A 23,550-nucleotide genomic window follows, 5' to 3' on the forward strand; every position below is an offset into this window, starting at 1 on the left:
TAGCTATTATTTTTGTGTAACTGAAAAGGGTCTTGCTTTCTCATATGTATACTTGATAAGAAAATTTCGTGGACAGTTAGATGATGGCAGCAAGCTTGACATTAACACGTGCAGTTCTTTGTCACATTTTTCTGCATGTAGCATAAAAATGTGTGTCTGTCTATGCTTCTAAAAGCCTGTTTGGCAGCACTGGTAGAAGAAAAAAACTGATGGGATTCATGTTTCTTCTTGGCACTTGCATTGCGAATTAATGCTTCGGGCCAAAGTAGTGTACCTTGCTACACGTAGACCTGGGTCCCCCTCAATATGCAGTCAGGGTCATCTGGTTGAATATGTGGTTTGTCCGGTTAAGTATAGCAAATCTTTATTTTATGACATGACTCTTCATCTATTAGTCCACAAAGGATGATCCTGCTTTGCAAACTTAGATCAGCTACATACCTTCAGTAAATGTAAACACAGAACATTAAAGAATCATTTAAAATAATTGTCATCATATGTATTCATGACTGCTGTATTCACTGTTGCAGTCTTTGCACTATTAAAGTGCCAGAGGATTTTTCACTCTTACACATATCACAATTACTGTGGTTAAATGTAGACTTTGAATGTTACTGTCACAAGCACTATCACAAGAAACTCATTTCCAATTATAGTATTGAATAAAAATGTTTTAGTGCTTCTCTATGCAATGAAATTGAAATTGTACTCATCCTAGTGCCACTGGAAGCGCACATTACATTTTCTTTAACTGGGCTTTTTTTTAAAAAAAAAAATCGAATCAAAGATTGTTAAAACAGCTGTATATTCTTTCCTAAAACACCCACCACAGCAATTTTGTTTTTATCCTTTTCTGATTTCCCAGCTGAAGACCCACCAATGGTTCTTAGTAAACTTCTTTGTGTGGGGGGATTCTGGTAACTCACTTTTCCTCTCCTGTTATAAACTATTTAACTAGTAAAGAAGTGGGTTCTGGTAATTCCTAAATAAAAGAAATTCATTATAGCCCAGATGTAATCTGAAGATGGGAAAACTGTTGGTAAATTCTTAATGATTCTTAACTCAAGTCTGAAGTATGCAAAACGTCAGCAGTTCACTGGCCTGGGATTTCACATCTTCGTCGTGTATTGCTTGCTGCCCTGGCTGTATTTGATTTTGTTCAGATGCTTCTAGGGGTGGTTAGAGCTCATTTTGAAAACCTGTTTTTAAAAAAGCAGGGTATAGATTGATCCCTTAAAAAAGAAAGTTTGCAGAATTTCATGTTTCTTCAAATTTCTACAAAGGAAGGCCAACGTTTCATAGAGTTTTTGTCTTGTTACAGTTGGCTTTCAGTAAAAAGGGATATCCAGATTTACTGTTAGAGTCGAAAAGATGCCGAATGAAATGGTCCCACACTGAATAGTCACTACTGGTTACCAGGAGATGCTGTACAATAAAACTCTTAGTGTGTCTGTTGGTCTTCATCTCTGAGCTGTATATGATTGGCTCAAATGATGACTGCCAATTTCTACAGCCTAAAATGGGTGATCATTCTTTACCTGGGGAGGGACTGTGTTCATGGTGTACTGAAACCATAACTATGAGCGCAGGCCAGGCATTGCTGGCACCATTATGAATTACAGACTCTCTTCAGGAGCATAGGCACTGCACCATTGCTTGCTTTTCGAATGTTAGAAGAATCTAAATACCTAAAAGCAAAATTTTATGGAGTTTTGGTAAACTTGGTGTTTCTACATTACTCTGCCATGCTAACTTGAAGCTTTTTGATGACTTCATTTCTTCAAATGGCTGGCAATAATTACCAAAAGTTTAGAGAGACTTGATACTTTTAATATTAAATGGTTTACATTATTTATATGTGCATGTTATGCTGTGTTATATTTTACGTGTGGAGGGGATGTTGCAGCAGGAAAATCTTTCAGATAGTAGAGGTGAGGCGACAGTGTGTGATGCCCATGATTAGATTTGCTAGTCAGCTCACAGGGTCTTGGGTTTATCAAACAGTGTAAACTGAGGAGGTGATACTTTGTAAGATGGAAAGAAAAACAAGGGTCTAGTTTTTTGTTTTGTTTTGTTTTTTTTTTTTGAGATGGGCTTTTGCGGTGTTGCCAAGGCTGGCCTCCAACTCCTCAAGCAGTCTTCCTGCCTCAGACCTCTGAGTAGTTGGACCACAGGTGTGTGTGTGCCATCTCACCTGGCTTAAAAGGCCGTACTTTTACAAGAATGGGCATTGTTGTGTAAAATGTATTTTATAGCAAAGTTGGTATGCCATGCAATAAGTTTATTCAAAGCTCTCCAGCTAAATTAGATTTCTTTTTTGAAAGTTGACTGGTAATAGAACTAATAAGTCTGCAGTCATTTTTCTTATTTTTAAGGGGATAAATAATTGGGTAGTTGAGATTATTTTCCATGTATCCATTGCTTTTGATGGATGTCAGACAAGCGTTTCAAGCCCCTGTAACCATTGGTGAGACTTAATTTCTGCCCTCAGTGTGCTTCACAGTTTCTTAGCTCCATTACACCAGTAGTCTTGACACTTACCTACTCAAAATAATTTTAAAATTTTTTTAGAGACAGTGTCTTGCCTAGTCATCTGGGCCTGGAGTGCAGTAGTGTGATCAAAGTTCACTGCAGCCTCAAACTCCTTAGCTCAAGTGATGCTTCCATCTCAGCCTCCTGAGTAGCTAGGCCTACAGGCACACACTACCATGCCTGAGTACTTTTTAAATTTTATTTTTGTTGAGACAGGTTGCTGTGTTCCTCAGGCTGATCTCCAACTCCTGGCCTCAGAATGATACTCCCACCTTGGCCTCCGAAAGTGCTGGGATTATAGGCATGAGCCATCATGCCTGGCCTCAAAAGAATTTTGAGAAAGGATACACTTGCACCTTTCCAGATTGACATCTGAAAGTTTTCATCATAAAATTTTTCATCATAAATTTAAATAGCTGCAAAGGAAGCAATGTTCTGGCATGGTGGCGATTTGTATTTACAATTTAAGATAAAATTGTAACATTACTCTTGAGGTGCATCCTATGGAATCTAAATGCCATAGCAGTTTGACCACTGCTATTGTTCATTCAAAAAATTCATTAAATCCAAAATTTTACTCTGTTCTTCCTTCTTGGTCTCATGTTTCTAATTCACTCCCTTTAAATTTTATCTTAATATGACATAGTTTTATGCCTGAAAATCTTTAGAAATTTTTTTCTTATTTATTTTTATTTTTTCTTCCTGAGGCTTCAGATGACCAAACTGAAATTTTTAAATGATCACCCCAAAAAAATTACCTTTCAACAAATTTACATAAATTGAAATTTAATTTTTAAAATTTGCTATGACCATAGCGTCTTAACTCGGTCAAGATATTTAAAACTTATTAGTACCAATTTATCAAAACAACAAATCCTACAGATTTTGATGAAAATTTATTAAATGTAAAAATAGAAATATTATTGGAAGTGCATCTTGAATGATGAGACAGAGTAGAATTAACTTCTAGAATTTTATAGATGTGAGAAATTTTGTTTTTTCTTTCAGCAATGCCATTTAGGTCCTGGAAGTCCTTTTGAATCATCTGTCAAAAATCCCAGGGACATTTTTGTGTGATCTACTAGATTATTTCAATATATGTCAGTTGACAATAGGTCCTCCTGAATTATTTTGATAGCAAATAGTTGAAAATCACCTTTTTTTTTTTTTTTTGAGAAGGAGTCTCGCTCTGTCGCCCAGGCTGGAGTGCAGTGGCCAGATCTCAGCTCACTGCAAGCTCCGCCTCCCGGGTTTATGCCATTCTCCTGCCTCAGCCTCCGGAGTAGCTGGGACTACAGGCACCTGCCACCTCGCCCGGCTAGTTTTTTGTATTTTTTAGTAGAGACGGAGTTTCACCGGATTAGCCAGGATGGTCTCAATCTCCTGACCTTGTGATCCACCCATCTCGGCCTCCCAAAGTGCTGGGATTACAGGCTTGAGCCACCGCGCCCGGCCTGAAAATCACCTTATTTACAGAAAAACTTAGTCATTAGAGTTATGTACTTTTCTTTTTTTCAAGATGGGGGTCTCACTGTGTTACCCAAGTGGGAGTGCAGTGGTGCAGTCATGGCTCACTGCAGCCTTCCCTTCCCGGATTCAAGTGATTCTCCTGTCTCAGACTCCCAAGTAGCTGTGACTACAGGTGTGCACCACCACACCTGGCTTTTTTTTTTTTTTTTTTTTAAATCCTAGTGTCTTTAGCTTGGCTTTGAGAGAGTCTTTCTTCATTTTATTTATTTATTTATTTATTTTTTATTATTTTTGCGATGGAATCTCACTCTGTCACCCAGGCGGGAGTGCAATGGCATGTTCTCGGCTCACTGCAACCTCCACCTCCCGGGTTCAAGCGATTCTCCTGCCTCAGCCTCCCGAGTAGCTGGGATTACAGGCGTGCGCCACTATGCCCAACTAAGTTTTTGTATTTTCAGTAGAGATGGGGTTTCACCATGTTAGCCAGAATGGTCTCAATCTCCTGACCTTGTGATCCACCTGCTTCAGCCTCCCAGAGTGTTAGGATTACAGGCGTGAGCCACTGCGCCCAGCCTCATGTTTATTTTATTGTTTTTATTTTTTGGTAGAAACAGGGTCTCACTATGTTGCCCAAGCTGGTCTTGAACTCAAGCTATCCTGAGCTATCCTGGGCTGCTGCCTTGGCCTCCCAAAGTGCTGGGATTAAGGGTATGAGTCACCATGTCCAGCCTGGGAAAGTCTTAAACCCCAAGGCTATGGTTAGATGTGATGCCTTTCTTGTGTAAAATGAGAGAAGGATGATTATGAAAGGGGACCCTTGAAACTGAGTCCTCAGATGCATTGGTTTTTAGAAAGAATACCTGTACAGTGAAATCACATCATGTGATGTCTATATGTCAAGTTTGAAGACTTCTATTTGAGATTACCCTGGCATGCTTAGCATGCTTTTGACTTTGACTTTTTCAACTCTCCTAATTGTAATAGTTCATGTATCTCCGTGTCTTTGTTCTGTTTCTGGTCAGAATTTTGCCTGGAGCTGAAAAATACTAAAGTTTACCATAACACTTCCAGAAAATATAAAACAGAGAGAGAGAGAGAGAGAGAGAGAGATAGAGGCAGTACTGTACACAGTTGATGTATTTTGATGCTCGGCCTGTCTGGTCTGTCTTGAGGATTATTACTCTTTAGAGGTATCAAAGAAGCAAATGGGTACTGGTGAGGCTGCTCATTGGGGAAGAGGGCAAAAGGAGCACTAGTTAGGTCAGAGCCATGTTTCAGGTCACCATGTGATGTCAGATGTTGCTTATAAATTCTTTCTTGTCTTCGCCATTCTTAAATCTTGATAGGTGCCTGTTGGGAAACTGATAAAGAGGATACTGGTAAAGAGGGAGGAGAAAGCTCTTGAAAGCAAATTATACTTAAGCATATATTTTAAATGCCTTTATAAATTTTTGCTGCTGTCATCACTTTAGGTCTTTAATCAGTGTCTAGACGCACACAGCAGGTAAAACTTTTCTTTGCCACACAGAAGTAAATTTGACATGTGTCTGTGAGGTTGCTTGATAAATGTCAGCTGTCTCGCATTTTATAATCTTGCATTTGGCTAGTGAGTGAATTACAAAAATATTTCTTCCACATATTTTAAAAGCATATCATTAATTTATTTCTGTTTCTGTCCTTAGTGTTCTCCGTGGCCCGATGCCCCCACAGCCTATGTGAATAACAGCCCTTCCCCAGCGCCCACTTTCACCTCCCCACAGCAGAGCACTTGCAGTGTCCCAGACAGGTATCTGGTTTGCGTAATCATGTGCCTTCGTTTCCCCATCTCTCCATGTACAGCAGCCTTTTGTTTATATTGTACCTGAAGGAAATAGTAAGGGGAAATAGCCTGTATCTCAGTGGCAGAGGACAATCATTGTCTTTTCTTCGCCTACCAGCCTTTTTTACTCCAAGCCCCTTGTGCCTTACATAGTCACAACTATGGTAATTGTAGACAAGGGGCCATTTTCAAGATATAGCCAAGATACATTCTTTGTGAGATTAAAGACAACATTAATAGTGTCTATAGGTAAAGAGAGAATGACAAAGTCAGTTTGTTACTAAGTTCATTCTCTTGTCTATAATGCTTATATCAAATGGGTTATTTTCTGCAGTATTTCTTTTCTCTCCCAATAGATACACTATTTTTTTAATTGAATCTTTAAGGGAAGACCTTTCTGTTTCTACAGATTTGCTGTGGTTTTAGAAATGGAAATGGTGGACTCTTTATTCTGTTATCCAGCCTTGACTGGCAAGAGTTTAGAGTGAGCTTGGGGTGGGAGCAGGAGACTGCATTTGGGCATCTTGAAGGTGCAGTGGTACCCCATGGAGGCTTTCCATTCCAGGGCTTTGCTGCAGAACTGATGCAGAATAGTTCACATCAGAAGTTCCCTATTTTTTAGGAAGTTTCTTGTTGGGGAGGAAAATTATGAAAGCTAAGACCACAAAGGAAAAGGTTCTCAGGTCATGCTGACAAGGTCTGATGAGAAAGCAAGCAAAAATGTGCTCTCCCTCTGAGGAGATGGATAAACTGAGAAGGCAGCTTGGTGTCATGTAGGCTATTATGCTTTAAGAGTAGAAAAATACGCTTGGACTCAGCAACTTAGAGGAGTGACCAGAGGACCAGTAGGTTACTATTTCTGAGGGCTTAGAATAGTTTCCTCGTCAGTCCAGTCTGAATAATCTTAGAAAATGATTATGGCTTTAAAGGTGAGCCGTAAGTTTATGTACTCACTAGTAGGCTGGAGAACTCACTGTGTTCCCAGCACTGTTCTAAGTATTCTGATACATTAGTGACCAAACAGACAGACCCCCGTATGAAGGAGCTTAAGTTCTTATGGGTAGAAAGGATATAAGTAATCAAGATAATAAACCTAAGCAATTGAGGCACGGGGGCTAAGAAAGGAGTTGGTGCTCAAGAGCCAGAAGGTAGCCCTATTCCCTGTGGAGTTTTCATTTCATTTTACTTAGAAGCACAAGGATAGTGGTACAGGTTAATTTCTTTTGTTCTCTTGAAATTCACCCTCATCAATCTTGGATATATGTATTACTTAAAGGAGTATAATTTTATATTTTTGCTTAGGATCATTATACTGTTTCTTGTAGCTCTTTTTTTTTTTTTTTTTGCAATTATTTTCAACTGTTTATCTAATTTGATGTTTTGTATTTTTTCCCCCTAACTTTAAAAAATTAATGTGTAGGCCGGGCGTGGTGGCTCACGCCTGTAATCCCAGCACTTTGGGAGGCCAAGGCGGGTGGATCACAAGGTCAGGAGATCAAGACCATCCTGGTTAACACAGCAAAACCCCGTCTTTACTAAAAATACAAAAAAATTAGCCGGGCGCGGTGGCGGGCGCCTGTAGTCCCAGCTACTCGGGACGCTGAGGCAGGAGAATGGCGTGAACCTGAGAGGCGGAGCTTGCAGTGAGCTGAGATCCCGCCACTGCACTCTAGCCTGGGCGACAAAGCGAGACTCTGTCTCAAAAAAAATTAATGTGTATCCTTCATTTTCCTTGGCATCCCCGAAGATAGTTGGGGAAGCCTTTTTGTTTCATAAAACTTGAATTTCTTACTAGAACAGATGAAGAAGGCACAAATTAAGACACAGTCTTCTGTGTCTTATTTCGTCGTCATATCCACACCCTAAGCTGTTGTGCTTGCATTTTTGTTGCAAACTTTCATAGCTCTCTCCCACTGTTGCCTTACTTGAAATTTGCATAAACAGCTTTTAATGCCTTGATTAAAACATATATGCATTACAAAAATCATAATTTCCTGCTTTCTCCTTTCTCCCCAGCAATTCTTCTTCCCCAAATCATCAGGGAGATGGAGCTTCACAGGCCTCTGGTGAAGTAAGTATCTTTCTACTAAAAACTATCTGATGCTTTCAGGGTCCTACATTTTAAAGTTTTGTTTTTTTTGTGCAAATTTATGGAGTAGGTGAGAAGTTTTGTTACATGTATATAATGTGTGGTAATCAAGTCAGGATATTTAGGGTGTCCATCACCTCAGTACATTTTTTTAGGTATAGTCATCCTACTCTGCTATCAAATATTGAATTTACTCTTCTATTTTATTGTATGTTTGTTTGTACCCTTTAATCCAGTTCTTCTCATCCTGTCTCTTATCCCTCACCCATTCTTCCCAGTTTCTGTTACCTATTTTTCCACTATCTTACCTCTACCTTCATGTGTTCAAATTTTTTAGCTCACTTATAAGTGAGAATATAAGTCTTTCTGTGCCTGGCTTATTTCACTTAAGACAATGAAGTGTTCATGTTGTCCATGTTGCTGCAAAAGATGATTTCATTAGCAGCTGCATGATTTTTCTCTTTTTTTTATGGCTGAATAGCATCCCATTGTGTATCATGTTTAAGTTTCTGACAAGGGCCTGCGTCATTATTTGGATTGTTGGAGTCAGACTCATGCTCTTTTTGGGTGTTTTTTACTTCAAACTCCGAGGCTTTCTGTGTCAATTGTTTAAGTGTTCTCAGTTTGAATGGTTCCTTTTATTTATGTTCATTTTCATTGTTAATAGCAAATTCAGCCTTCAGCTACGATCCAGGAGACGCAACAATGGCTGCTGAAAAACAGATTCTCTTCCTACACAAGACTGTTCTCTAATTTTTCAGGTATGTGTATGTGTGTGTGTATCTGTGCATGAGAATGTTTTGTTTTTGTTTCTGTGCTTTTATTAACTTTATATTTTTAAAATTTTGAAGTTGCAAAGAAAAATGCACAGAAAAGTTCTTTATATCTATCCCCCAATAGGAATATCTCGTATTTTTATTATATGCTATTAAAGCCAGGCAATTGACATTGGTTCAGTCAACAGTTTTACCAGACTTATGTGCCCTCATTTGTGTGTACGTGTATATAGATTTACATTATTTTTTTCACTTTATTTTGAAATGATTTTTGTTTTACAGTAAGTTACAGAGCTAGTACAGTGATGTTTTGGTGTACTCTTCACTCCATTTCTCACATAATTATAGTACAGTAGCAAAACCAGGAAATTGCCATTGGCACAATGTATGTTACGGTATAGATTTTTGTAACCACCACCACAGTTAAGATACAGAATTATGCCATCACTGCAAGGATCTCCCTCCTGCTACCCCTTTAGAATCACACCGACACCCTTCCCCTACCATCCCTAATCCTTGGCAACCACTTTATATTCTGTCTCTATAATTTTGTCATTTTGAGAAATGTTATATAAATGCAATCATATAGTACGTAACCTTTTGAGATTGGCTTTTTTTCAGTAGCATAATGGCCACCTAAGTTGTTGTGTGTATCAGTAGTTTAATCCTTTTTATTGCTAAGTAGTGTTTCATAGTCTGAATGTACTCAGTTATTGTTTTTATATACTTATGTGTAAGGTTTTTTCTCTGCACAGTAAGCTAAGCGAATGTTAAGAAGGAATTTTAAAAGCTATCAAGCACTGCTTCTCCAGGTAGTGCTACAGGAAACCTGTTTAGAGGGACAGTAATAGATACTGCCAGGTGGGGCAGAGGTAGCATTTCCCAGATATATTTGGCTCTGGGAGTCTTTTCCAACGTGACCACCTAGTAACATGTCCTGGCCAAACATGCTGAGAAGTGCTGGATCACAGTAAAGTGGTAGGTAGCTTTCCTTCACCTGCAGTGCAGTAGGGCCATTAAAACACAACTTTGTGAATCCCTTTAAGAGGACAGAACTTGTGTGTGCACACACTCAGCCTGAAGAAAAGCTTGATTTTGCAAAGAACATGGTTTCTTACTATGCCACGTATTGTAATGTTTGTGCAATGAGTAGGTATTCCCGTGTAGTTCTTTGTCTCTTTAAAATTAAAGTTCCAGGTGGAAGTCATTTGCTAGCTGGGGACTACATTTTTATATGATTAAGTAAAGCCTTTTATGTGTGAAAAACTAAAAATTGTAAAATTTCAGGGTTGGGGAGCTGGGGTTTTTCTTGCACTGTTGTATGGAAGGCAGATGAAAAGCATAGCACATAGAAAAAGCGCCGACGTTTGGAACTGAGGGAGGCCCCACGTTACTCCTGTTATATCAGGCAGATCCATGTTTCTATCTGGTGAGTTTTAAGCCCTTTTCGCTGTAAGCAGTGATCACATGGTGCGGCCTTCTGCCTTTTCCTTTTTCTGGGGGCTTCTTCCAAGAAAGTGGGTGAGGAGCTAGCCATGGTACGCTCTTGGCACATCTCTTGAGTCAGAGCACTGACAGTAGCACGGTGAGGAGGGCAGTGAGTCTTCTTGCTGTGATCCTTGTGGGCATTCACATTTCAGGATGGGTTGTACATGCAGTTACCTGTCCAGTTCTCCGTATGGGTTAAGGGTGTGCACACACATACACAGTACTCTCTGGTCACAACTGTGAGGTGCATGTAGTAAGCCCCAGTGGAGAGATGAAAGAGAGCCTCTCTGCCTACCTGACTCTATAAAATGACTCTAATAATGCTCTTGTCTCATGGGAGATATGCTTCTCTGATCTTGTTTTACAGACTAGAAATTTAGTAGGCTTTTGCATTTGAGCCTTTAAAAAATAGAAAGATGACTTCATTATCTTCTTACATATGTAAGTGGCTATTTATCATATGGAAATCAAGCCTTCATCCCAAAGTGCATCTTAATTCCCCCAATAAACTGTATCCTAGCTGTTAGAGAATAAAACAAAAGATTATGGATAAATTCAGACATTAAAAAGTAGAGAGAATATGATTAACTCCCATGCAGCCATCTCCTAGCTTCAAAAACTACCAGCATTTGGTCAGTTTTGCTCTCCATTATTTCCTGTCCTGCCCTCTGTTGTATTTCAGAGCAAATCCTAGATGCTGTATCATTTATGCTTGAAATACTGAGTAGTAGTTCATGGTGTCTATGTACTCAGGTATGGCTTCCATATACTTATGTGTAAGTTTTTTTTCTTCTATAGTAAGCAAAGGAAGTGTTTAGATAGAATTTTTAAAAGTGTCAAACACTGCTTCTCTAGGTGGTGCTATAGGAAACCTGTATAGAGAGACATTTACACTTGTAAATGATGTTGTAAGTAGGATGTGCTTGGGGGAAATCTTAGGGTATAATGTGTGATTCTCTGCCATTCTTCTGTTAAAAGGCTGCTGTGACAGTTGTTTATGTTATAGAATGTTTGACTTTACATTGCACGTTTCAGTATAAAGAGGCCCAGTCCTAGTTCGGCTACCAACTCTTACAGACTTTAGGCAAGTCCCACAAACTCTGGACTTCCATTTCCTTTTTTGTGAAATTAAAGATTGATCGGCCTGGGTGATCTCAGGGTTTGTTTCTATGGGCTGGGTCAGAATCATGTTTCTTCACGTAGCCACAACCCAGTCACTAAATAAGGTAGATGAGTGAAATCTTGTATTGAGAAGAGTTCTTTAGGCCCGACACTCATTGATTTGATTCATCGGCCTCTGGACTTCTAAGCTCCTTCTTGATACAGGACATGGAAAAGCCAGCATTTTCCTTGGCTCTGAAGGACAGGTGTCTGTCTTTTTGTATTGTTCATGTATATGTGTATATTCAGGATATCTATCATTATTTTGAAGGACATTGGACTGCATGAAGACAGATGCCTGTAAAGCAGTTCTGTTCTTTTTCCATTTGAGAAAAATATTTTTGCTCTTTTCTAGGTGCCGACTTATTAAAACTGACAAAGGAGGATTTAGTTCAAATTTGTGGTGCAGCCGATGGAATTCGGCTCTATAATTCACTGAAGTCAAGGTAAAATACTGTGAACTGTTTTGCTTGAAATAAGAATGTACCTTTCTTCGCGTGGGGAATTTGGGCAGAATGTGTTTCCACGCTAGGTTGGCATGTGTGCCTGTGTGCGCCATCGAGCATTGGCAGCATTGTGCTCACAAGAAGACTGTTTTGTGTACACCTTCAGGGCAGGCCCAGATATGATGCAGGCACTGATGAGGGCAGAGGTAGACTGTAAGACTGGTAGAAATGCACATGGGCAGTACTGATTTCTTGAAGACGACTGGGTTTGTTGCCAAGAAAACAAAACTTCTAATTTAGGTGAGCTATACAGAATCTATGGTTTTCAAGGTCATGACTATTACTAAACAGTTATTAAAAATGTAAACTAATTGTGAATTAAAATGACAGAAACTGTAAATTGTGCTGGCTTGTAAGAACCATTTACTATCATTGCTCTTTCTATACTTGTGGTGTGAGAATTCCATTAAAATTGAATCTTACTGATTTTTAATTTGCTGACTTAATCTTGAAACTTAAATTTACCAGCATCTGACAGACCATCTCAATGGTTTAGAGTCTGGATCATCATATTAGACCACCTGTGATAGTTGGTGTGAGGTGTGTGGTTTTTATATTTTTATTAGTAAATTATTTTGTATAATGAAATAACATTATAAAGTTCTCATAAGGAAATAGAAATTAGATTCCTTTAGTTGTCACATTTGTACATGTGTAAGGCAGCTTTCTGTCCCAGGCTTATCAGTGGCATCTTCTGATTGCAGGTCAGTTAGGCCTCGTTTAACCATCTATGTCTGCCGGGAGCAGCCAAGCAGCACGGTGCTGCAAGGGCAGCAGCAAGCTGCAAGCAGTGCAAGCGAGAATGGCAGTGGGGCACCCTATGGTAGGTATTGAGGGTATCTCGATTCTGTCACTTCTGAAACTGTCAAGACAAAAATGGGAAGGACTTGATTGAGCAGGCTTTGGAGAACTCTTGCTGTGTTAGGAATGCCAAGTTGCTCATGAAGGAGCCTTGCTAGCAATGAGAGGTGGCAGCTCTAGGGCCAAGTCCTTGGGAGAAGAGGAAACTGGCATTCTTTCTCAGTTATTACAGCCACACTTAGGGTCTCTTTTTCATGTGGCCCTTCATGCTGGAAATATGTAACAAGTGGAAAACCTAGCTTGAATGCATTGAGATCTTTCTGGCTTTTATTTTTTTTATTTTTATTTTTTTGTCAGATTTACTGAAATGATGAATGTAACACTGGCAGCTTAACAAAAAAAGCAGGAGGGTTTTTCTTTCCTTTTTTTTTTTTTTTTCCCATTTTCCTGACTAGGGATGGGCAAAACTCTTAGAGCATAACATATGTGCAACAGTGCATGCATGTAATAGTCCTAAGCGTGTGGACTTGTCATGACAGGTGTTCGGCCAGCACTGTGCACCTTGTGTGTGGCGAGTCTGATGCCGTATCTTTATGTCATTGTAAATAATACCAGACAGTATGTTATCTCTGGAGGGCTTCTCATCCTGAGCGTTAATTGTATGGTATAGTGCTAGGACAGAGATAAAAATCTTGGCCTCTCCCTCTTCTCGCCTTTAAATACAGCCCTTAAGCATTTTAAAAGGCATATATTTTCTCATTTGTAGTATTGATATATGTTAATATTTCCTTCTTTCCATACTCTGAAGTAGAACAAAGGCAACATGCTCAGAACTTTTCAAAAAAAGATGTGTTAATGGCATTCAGAGATGCAGTTATTTGCCCTAATAATAGATAGAACTCTGAAAAATATTTTGTGATTTGAATTTTACTGAAAAATTGGAAGGATAGCATCACTACTCTGAACTTTTTTGTATTTGGTATCATTTTGACTTCAGAAGCTCTGAATTTTGAGATTATACAGATTCTTAAAAGGATAAAAATTTAAAGGGGCTCTCCATGTATCATCAAGAGCTTATACATCACTTACATATGGCCAAGATTATAATATTTTGGAAGGTGTGTCCTCAGACATGAGTGTTTGTGGAGGGATGTGGGGAAATATTGGATATTTTCCCATAATCAGCAGACTTCTTGTGTAAAAAAAAGGTCAGGTAGTGTAGTAAGTATTTCCATCTCTTTAGACCATATATAGGGTCTCTCACATTCAACTCTGGTTGTAGTGCTAAAATAGCCATAGACAATATGTAAATTGTAGATAAGGCTGTTTCAGTAAAACTTTATTTAAAAAAAAAAAAAGTGGAGGGCAGGAATTGGCCCATATGGACTGTGATTTGGTGATACCTTCTCTAGAGCATTTCTATAGTCTTACTATAATTTTAGTTCCAACTTCTAAGTTTTATGTAATGGAAAATTCTGGGTTTCTATACTTACAAACCCCTTGTTTGGGGAAGCAAAGTTCTCCGTAATGATATTCCTGAGCCATGTCTGGCTTTAATCAGTAACTGAGCAGGACCTACAAGAGTGAGACTCACTACAGATGTACACTGCAGATATCTGCTGATAAGTTCTGTGTAGCAAAAATGCAGAACACTGGATGGAATGTGGCTGGGGCTTTCTGTAAGGAAGCATCACATTTTATTGTTTGTATTCTTAGCTTTTCATGTAGCATCTTTTATATTATTTAAAATTTTTTGTGGGGGGAGGGGCATAAACAGATAGCTTTTATTCCTTAGGATAAATTCCTAATAGTAGGATTACTGGATCAAAAACTGTGATGCTTAACTGGGCGTGATGGCTCATGCCTGTAATCCCAGCACTTTGGGAGGCCTAGCTGGTTAGACTGCATGAGCCCAGGAGTTAAGACTGCTTCAGCAACATGGTGAAACCCTGTCTCTACAAATAATAATAATAATAACAATAAAATCAGCCAGGCATGGTGGCATGTGCCCCCACCATAGTCCCAGCTACTTAGGAGGCTGAGGTGGGGAGGATTGCTTGAGCCTGGGAGGCAGAGACTATCGTGAGCTGTGATTGTGCCACCGCCTCCAGCCTGGGCAGCAGAGAAGGACGCTGTCTCAAAAAAAGGAACGAAAAGAACGTGACTCTTTTAGGGTTCTTTTTGTATATTGCTAGGAATACATGAAGTATATATTATTTTTAAAAACAGCTTTCTTCAGGCCTAATTTACATACCATAAAGTCCTCCCATTTTAAGTATATAATGGTATTTTAGCAAATTTAGAGAGTTTGGCAGCCATTGTCAAAATCCAGTTTGAGTTCCATTATTTCAAGAAGATCCCCCATGTTCATTTGCAGCCAATTCCTGTTTTTAAATTTTGAATACATGAAACTATATTCATTGAATAAAAATATAAAGAAAAATTCAAACCTCAAATCTTTTTGTCCAGGGATTTCTGTTAATGTTTATTAAATTATATTTCTGGATATAAATAATGTATTCTTACGTTTTAGATTGGTAGTTTGAGATTTCAAGGTAGTAAGATGGGGAAAGAAAGAGTTTATTCCCATTTAAAATGTTTTTTACTTTTTTGGTACTTTGAAAGGTGTGACCTTTGTACAGATCCTACAGATCAGGTAGAAAACAGATCAAAGATCACTGTTAAAATGCTCTTCTTTTTGTTTTTTTTTTTAAATTTCAGTTTATCATGCAATCTACTTGGAAGAAATGATTGCTTCAGAAGTTGCTCGAAAACTTGCGCTGGTGTTTAATATTCCTCTCCACCAAATTAATCAGGTTTACAGACAGGGTCCCACTGGTATTCACATTCTTGTTAGTGATCAGGTAAATCAAATCATTTGTTTTTCCTTTTCACACTGGTATTTACTTTTATACATGTAATTGTAGAACTGTAGAAAAATTCTGTGACCTCTTTTGAAAATACTTATGAGAATCATTTCCCGAGAGTTGGGAATCACTTTGGAAGAACTTATAACCATGAGTTACAGGCATCCTAGTGATAACATGGAATACAAGCCAAGGAAAACTGGCTTAGCTTCCCCCCAGCCCTTTAGGATGCAGCCAGTTACTGGGGGACTCTAGGATAGTGGAAGGCTTTGGTCCGTTTTATGAGGTGAGTCACTGGATGTGTTTTCCTTTTGTCTATTATTTGATGACTAATTTTAAAAAACATGTAAGATATATAATTTTCCCCTTAGTGATTGGTGGCAAGCAAGTAATAATAGAAGAGCACTTTATGCAATTTTTAAGAGTCATCATCCACTGAAGCTGGCAGGGGATGTGCCCCTGTGGGTCACACGGGTGACCGACCAGGTCTCTCAGGGACCATTATGGACAGGCACAGTGAACACAAGGCAGTGCAGCACGTGTGCATCTTTGCTGCCTCACACTGCCTTCATGAATTATCGTTTTGGCCATTGAGTCCTGTATTTGTGTGAGAAGAATATTTACTGTTTTTAAATCATTTTTAGTTAAGAAATGACAGTTGGATCTTAATTGTACTTACACATTTACTTTATCCTTCTAGATGGTTCAGAATTTTCAAGATGAGAGTTGTTTTTTATTCTCCACAGTAAAAGGTACTTTGCATGTGTGTGTGTCTTAAAATGCCAGAATCATGAGAGATGGTGTGTGCCTCTAATTAGTGCCTCTCGTGTATTTATTCTTTAAAATGATGGCTTTACTCATTTTAAGAAGAAAGTTTGATAAATGAATTGAGAATATTTCTAGTGGTTGTAATAGAAATTAACAAATAAGGAAGAGGAGTCAGTCTTTCTAGATGACTGGAAAAAAAAATCTCAATTCATTCAGCCAACGTCTTACTGAGCACTTTGTGTCAGACACTGTGCTTCTGTCACTCAGTGGATCTTGAATAAAACAGAATCCATGAAACTCCTATTGGGGAAAGCAAACCAAAATTGGCCAAGAGATACACAAAATTACCAGTATGTTAAGTGCCATGAAGGAACAGGAAAGTGTGGGGTACTTGTGGATAAGGGAGATCTGGGTTGAGGGGAATGTGAAGCTGTAAGGTAAGGCTTCTCTGAGGAGGTGTCATTAATCCTGAGACTTGAAGAATGAGAAGGAGCAGGAACTGGCCATAGGATTAGCATCCCCAGGCAATGTGGGGCTGTGTGCAAACACCTGGCTTCTTTGAAAGCTTGGCAGTGGGCCATGTAGCTGCCATGCTGTGTGTGAGGATGAGCTGATCAGGGTGAATCAAAGCAGGAGGCCGGGTCCGGCATGCGGGACCGGGTGATGATGGTAGTTCGGATTTACTTGAAATGTATTGGGTTGTCACTGAAGTTGTTTAAACAAAGGAGGAGTAATGTGACTAGATTTTTCTTTCACTTTCACAACTCTGTGGAGACAGATGAGAAGGTGGCAAAATGAGGCAGGTGAAAGGTGCCACTGTGGTGGTATCTTACAGATTTATAGACAGGGCCCCAGTGGGCTGCACATTTGAGGGAGGAATAGTTCTGACACCTGGTTTTCTGTGGAAAGTAACTGGGCCGATGGTGATTTCATTGAAGAGGTAAGTATGTTTGGGGTAAATCAACCAAGAGTTTGATTTTGGATATGTAGAAATGTCAAGTAGGCAGTTGACTGTCACCACTCTGGGGCTCAGAGAAGAGGCCTGGCCTTGAGATGTAAATTTGGAGGCCTTCAGCATATCAACAGTGACTCAAAGCTGTAGAAGTTGTTAAGGTCATTTAGGGAGAGAATGTGAAAAGAGAGCCAGGACCAGGCTTAGGTGGCTCCCACATTAAAGAGGAGGGATTCCTAAATGTAAAATTTGAGAAGAGATCATACATTCATAGACTGTTTTAAAAGTCAGGTGAGCCAAGATCCAAATCCGGTCTTAGCACAAAAGCTGCCCCTAGAAGAGGGAGATGTCATGTGTGTCAAGTATCCCCAAACTACTGAAATACTGATTTTACTTTGTGCCTCACATGTTGCATATGCCATCAGGTTACCTGCGAGGCTGAGTTTTAACTCTGAACTGGTTCACTCTAACTTTTACTTTCAGAAACATCTTTAGCCTAGTACCCTTCTGCTCAGTCTTTTGTTCTCACAGCAGTACAGTTTTTACCTTGCATAACTGACATTGTCTAAAAAAGAAAACATATAGTATAATTGTATAGTTTTGTTTTGTGGAACCAGTAGACGTTTTCTGGTGTTAGAAATCATAGAATCTCCCCTCTGATCTCAATTTACTGTTTTTTTTTTTTGTTGTTCAAACTTTGTCCTCATGAGAAAAATCATTTTTTTATGAATGCCTATATTGCTTCTATTTACTGAGAAACACTAGGCAACAAAAGGAATGATACATTTTTAAAATGTTTGAAATCTCCCTCTCAGTGGCTCAGAAATTTTTCTGGAAAAGATAGATGTACACATTTGCATTTGCTCCCTCGGGTCCTCTGCCCTGACACAGTATATTTTACCTGTTCTGCTTCTAGTTCTTGCTTCCCTTATGGACAACACTATTATTATTGTGTGTCTTGCTAGATGTCCCCCTACCCCCAGAACTGGCAGACAGTGTTGGAATGGGGGCATTGATAGTGGACCAGGCTTCGCAGAATGTCTAAAAAGGGAATGTGTACATGAAGTGTTTTGGGGGAAGAGGAGCTAGAGCAAGTTAATTTGCTTGTTTATCTAGAATCATTTAAAGGTAACCTCTGAATTGGGAAGGGAGGTTGTAGTTGGCAGGGAGTTTTCCATTTAATAGGCTTAATTTCCTAAGCCTGACTGAAGAAATATTTCTTTCCTTTTCTGCAGCTGAAAATAGTGATGGCATCCACATAATTTTGAAGTGATGTCTTATATAGACTGAACTATATTCAGTACTAAATAGTCACGCTTAAAAGTGTGTGAAGACTGAATCCAAGAAGTCTTGGGATTGGATTTTACCATATGAAATGTTTCATATTGAAAACACAAGATGACCTTTCTAACGAGCTGTATGAGAGGTGAATCTCCTCACTGTCACTGCCATAGCCAAGCACCCTCATGAGAGTGAGCACATCGGCACAGCATGCATCCAGCTCTGGAGGCCACAGTGCAGGCATAGCTGCCCGCTGCTCTGGCAGAGGCCAGTAAATACAGTTCCTAGAAGCAGCCTTTGCTGTCTTTTTACACTGTATGCGGTTTGGAAATGAATGTAGAAACTTACTGTGGGCATTTACCTTTCTGTGCCAGTTTGGCTTTTATTGCCTGAACCTTATGCTGACCTGGAGAGGAGATGGGGGACAGTGCTGTTTTGGGGCCAGCAGTGAATCTGTATGCGGAAAGATGTGTTGTGCTGATGTGGCCGTTGGTGGTCAGGTAAAAGGCTCGGCACCTTCTTGGAAGAAATCATGTCTAAGGGTGTACGTTTGATATGATCATGCCAGATTGGAGAAGATCCAAGCCAGGAAGATGGGCTTGAAGCAAACTGCATTATCAGGAGTACCTTGGTGAGAGGATCAGTGTAAATCCTAATAGGTACAAAGACTTTTGTGTTTTGGCTTTGTCACAGATTTATTGAAAAACTTTTTTGCTTCTGCTTCCATTTTTAGCATTTTAGTTTCTGGTTTTCATTTTTGGAGATTCCTTGCTAAACTCGTGGTTTTTCTCTCGTTTTCTTCCCTCTCTCCCTCCATCTCTGACCACCCCCCACCCCCACCATCCTGTTAAACATTTTTTAAAGCCCTACCCCAGACATTGGAAATAGGTGACCCAAGTAGGGGGAGAAAGTATTATTGTTGATAGCTTCTGAATAGGTGTTAAGGAATCTTCATTATGAACAAGATGAATTTTTTCGTGGAAACACTAGATGTTATCAAACACTAAAATGTACCATACAAATCCCTTAAGCCTCTCCTCAAATATTGAGCTTTAGTACAATCATGGATAGACATTCTGGTGATGATTTAGGGGCTTTTTATACACCACATAATAGCTTCTTTCTCTATAAAAAGAGTGCCTCTTTCATAAAACCAAATGCTTGTCTGCTAGCATACTTTTCAAAGGGAATCCACTGTTTCCTCACTTTCCTCCCATATCTATCTCCGTCCTTCATCCAAAACCTTCCCAGAATCCATCAGCAAGCATGTTTGAGGCCTATGGTGTAGGGGACTGAATTTTTTTTTTAAACTTCTATTCCATTTTAATTGTAGGATCTCTGTCCATATACCCAGGTGTCCTTATTTGAATGTACTATTTGGTCCTCATCTGTGTTCAGGCAAAAAATAGGAAATGAGTAATTTTGAGTTTGTAATCTCTCCCGGAAGACAAACTGCTTCAGTGGGTAAAAGCTTTGACATGTTTTATTCATAAAGGGGGTTAATTATTTGCTACAAAGAAGCACGGTCTGTTTTCATCATCGATTTGAAAGTATCTGTAACTCCTATAGATCCTATAGGCAGAGCTTTCCTTTCTGACTTTTTGCCTTTGCTTTTGTGTGACCACATGTTTCCTGTACCAGTCACTGGGGAAAGAAGTGAGTTTATCTCTTGTTTTAAAAGTTTTGCTTGTCTATTTAGCATTCCTTTTTGGGTCTCAAGATTTATGGAACAATAAATGTCATTTAATGCTGTGTGCTTATTTTGAATTCCTCATCAGGTTTTAGAAGCGGGGTAAAAATACTTAGACGCTTATGAGACTTAAATTTTACTGCGTGGCATTGAACATGAGTTTGTCCCAGTGAAACAGGCTAAATAAATCTTGGCACCAGCAAATTTGTTACTTTGTTTTTTTAATAGTAGGATGTACACATTTCAGTATAATAAATGTTTTCTGATTGTTTTGCAAATGTGTGTCTCATTTAAAATCCCAGTTCCTGCTTCTGTCACTTCATGTCATAGAATCAAGGAGTTTCCCTGTGTGTGTTCTGAGCCAGTCTAAATGTAATGTTAGGCCCATAGTTTTTTCTTTTTCAGTTTATTTTCTCAAAGCTGATGCAACTGAGGATATGTTATTCCAGTAACTGTTCCAGACTTGACTTGAAAAGGAAGCAAACCTGATTGTCTTACAAGAGGTTCTCCTGTTTTGTAAATGAGGCCATGGGTCATTGAGCATTGAGTCCAGTAGCTGTGATTGATAGGTTGTATCATGGCTCAAAAGAAATCATGTAGAGAAGGCTCTGGTCATTTAATCTTTTGTTTTGTTTTGTTTTGTTTTGAGACGGAGTCACTGTTGTCGCCCGGGCTGGAGTGCAATGGCATGATCTCGGCTCACTGCCACCTCCGCCTCCCAGTTTCCAGCATTTCTCCTGCCTCAGCCTCCCAAGTAGCTGAGATTACAGGTGCCTGCCACCATGGCTGACTAATTTTTGTATTTTCAGTAGAGACAGGGTTTTACCATGTTGGCCAGGCTGGTCTCAAACTCCTGACCTCAGGGGAGCCACCCGTCTCGGCCTCCCAAAGTGCTAGGATTATAGGCGTGAGCCACCACGCCTGGCCTTAAGTTAATTTTTTAAATAGAAACTCTAATTCATAATCACTAAAGTGAGTCTGTTATGTGCTCATTTATTGAAGTTGCTTCCTGCATCAGTCTTCCTCCCCCGTCTCCTCCACAACAGTAGGTATAAATGTATATTTAAGGAACTGCTATGGTATCCACACAATTTTTAGACCAAGTAATGCTGGAATATAGCATAAGGCAATAAAATGTTTGATAATCGTGCTAAGTCCATTTATGGGCAGATATATCTATCTGCTTTCGCTTCCTAGAATGCAGCCGAGGTAATATATCCTTAAAAACACTTCTAAAACTGCCCAATAAAGGTATTGCTAGTCACAGGAAAACATCTTGTTTTTGCCGTTTTACTTACGTTTCTCATGAGCTTCTGGCCCTTCAGTTTGGGGGGAGTGGTGGTTAGGAAGGGCCAGCCACCATGAACACCTACGTTTACAAGGAAGGTGGTGATAGTTTCTTAATAAAGATCACAAATGTGGACAGCATGGAGCAAGAATCAACCACAGCAGACAGTAGGGTCATTTTACCAGATTTCAGATAACATCATGAAGGTCTGCATTTGGAAAATGGTTTTGCTTGGATGTGTCTGCCATAAAATCATAGCAATAAAACCCTCTGACTTAATTTTTTTTAAAGCATTGCAATGGTTTATTCAATTTTATGAGTCTAAAAGGTACCAACACTTACTGATCTGAGTTTTAAGTCTGTAAAACTTTTGAGTAGCTATGGTGTAACCTGATTTCTAAGATTGCAAAATAAGCTTGAAAAAAAAATCACATCCATTTTACATGCATCCATTCATTACTTTTAATTGATTATACTACAGATAACTTAAGCCTTAGTTCTTTTTCTTTAAGGTTCCCCCCAGTTTTATGAGAGGCATGGACATAATTAGCTTTTTTCCTTTAATAAAAATGCATTATGTGCTGTAGCATACACCAGAGCTTCTACTTTCCAATCAGGCAGGCACAGACTCTCTGAGCTGCTTTTGTTTTTGGTCCCTGGAGGTGTGTATGACAAGTTGACAGAAACAAAAAGGTGAAGACCCTGCTCCACCCAGTATAGAGTCCTCTTTTCTTTGGTGTCTCATGGAAACCTATTAACATGCCTTCCACATAAGTCTCTACATATAAAACTATCAGGCATTATGAATTTGCAGTACAGTCACTTTGACAAAGTTGCTATTTTATCTTCAAAGTGGAAAAGTCCTGCTAATCAAAATGGAACTGTTGTGAATTAAAGTAGGCCACTGGCTTAAATATCAGGTAGAAAATCAACAGCCTAGTTTTTTGCTCAGTTTGTGCTAACACTGATGGTCTTTTTGAGGAGTGCTGATAATGCCAAGGGTAGAACTTTTGTACCTAGGTAGGTACCAATCTCTTAAGAGATCCAGGTTTCTGGCATGGTCCTAGCTGCATTGAAACCACTTGTCCTCTTAACTGACACAAGGCTTTGATTCGATTGTTTCACAGCAGAATAAAGGTGAAAACTCTCACCAGAGTTACTGCAATCCATACAGAAGTCTTTACCTGTAAATGCCTTTCCCAATGGAGAATCAACAGATTGGGTGATGGTGGAGTAGGTCAGGAAGACTCAGGTCTTCTAGAGGAAGGGATGCCTCATCACCCCTTGGGCCCAGGCAGCTGCTGTCAGAGAATGACACAGCACCTGCACAGTCGCTGGCCACTTCCTGCCACTGCTGTCGGTGGGGTGACGGGAGCAAAGTAGGCGTGGACTTTGACATGAGGGAGCTGAGCCTGGAAGGATGAAGAAAAAAGTGGAGTCTTTACACTGGTATTTTTAGGATTATGGTCATAATTCTAGTCCGCTATTAAAGATCTTCACCTTAGTCAGTTCAAATAGAATTTATGCTATAGATTGGAGCTGCTACTGTTACTCCCCCAACCCTCTGCCCCGCATTAGTACGTGAAAACACTTACGTTAATATATTTTGATATGTTTCTAAGGATAAGTGAAAACACTTACGTTAATATACTTTGATATGTTTCCACCCGGGGTAGTAACCAGCCCTGTGTGCAAACTAAGTGAATGTTCTCTACAGCTGTAGCACCCTGGATGGGGCTGTTTTGATACGTAAATGCAGTTGCCTAAACTTAAAGCATAATCAATAAAACAATGTAGGTGAACTACATGGCAAAAGCCAAATTCTGTTAAGCCCTCTTACCTGGAAATTAGCCAAGAGAGTTCTACCTCCCACTCATAATGACCTTAAATTGCTTGCCTTTAACACAGGCCTTTTTACTTTTTTTGAGACAGTTTCACTCCTGTCCCCCAGGCTGGAATGCAATGGTACAATCTGGGCTCACTGCAACCTCCTCCTCCCGGGTTCAAGCGATTCTCCTGCCTCAGCCTCCCAAGTAGCTGGGATTACAGGTGTGCACCCAGC

At 39.5% G+C, this 23,550-nt stretch overlaps 2 protein-coding genes across 12 annotated transcripts in view; one reads left to right on the forward strand and one right to left on the reverse strand.

Moving 5' to 3' along the window:
- Positions 1-20,478, forward strand: part of UBP1 (upstream binding protein 1) — a 55,174-nt gene extending 34,696 nt beyond the window's left edge. For 7 of the 8 annotated variants that reach the window (XM_015132330.3, XM_077990658.1, XM_077990657.1 and 4 more), the window contains 8 exons: positions 5,685-5,788; positions 7,838-7,892; positions 8,578-8,671; positions 11,691-11,781; positions 12,546-12,664; positions 15,364-15,506; positions 16,210-16,261; positions 18,465-20,478. In XM_015132330.3, coding sequence (XP_014987816.1) covers positions 5,685-5,788; positions 7,838-7,892; positions 8,578-8,671; positions 11,691-11,781; positions 12,546-12,664; positions 15,364-15,506; positions 16,210-16,261; positions 18,465-18,502 — 696 coding nt within the window. In that variant the 3' untranslated portion in view covers positions 18,503-20,478. 8 annotated transcript variants of the gene reach the window in all.
- FBXL2 (F-box and leucine rich repeat protein 2) overlaps positions 5,142-23,550 on the reverse strand; it is a 127,273-nt gene continuing 108,864 nt past the window's right edge. For 3 of the 4 annotated variants that reach the window (XM_015132380.3, XM_077991344.1, XM_077991345.1), the window contains one exon: positions 21,768-22,900. In XM_015132380.3, coding sequence (XP_014987866.1) covers positions 22,793-22,900 — 108 coding nt within the window. In that variant the 3' untranslated portion in view covers positions 21,768-22,792. Of the gene's footprint in view, positions 5,364-21,767; positions 22,901-23,550 lie in introns of those variants that run through there. The other variant, XR_001443282.3, reaches the window with a different exon arrangement.

Source organism: Macaca mulatta, chromosome 2 (assembly GCF_049350105.2).
Source record: "Macaca mulatta isolate MMU2019108-1 chromosome 2, T2T-MMU8v2.0, whole genome shotgun sequence".
Lineage (NCBI taxonomy): Eukaryota > Metazoa > Chordata > Mammalia > Primates > Cercopithecidae > Macaca > Macaca mulatta.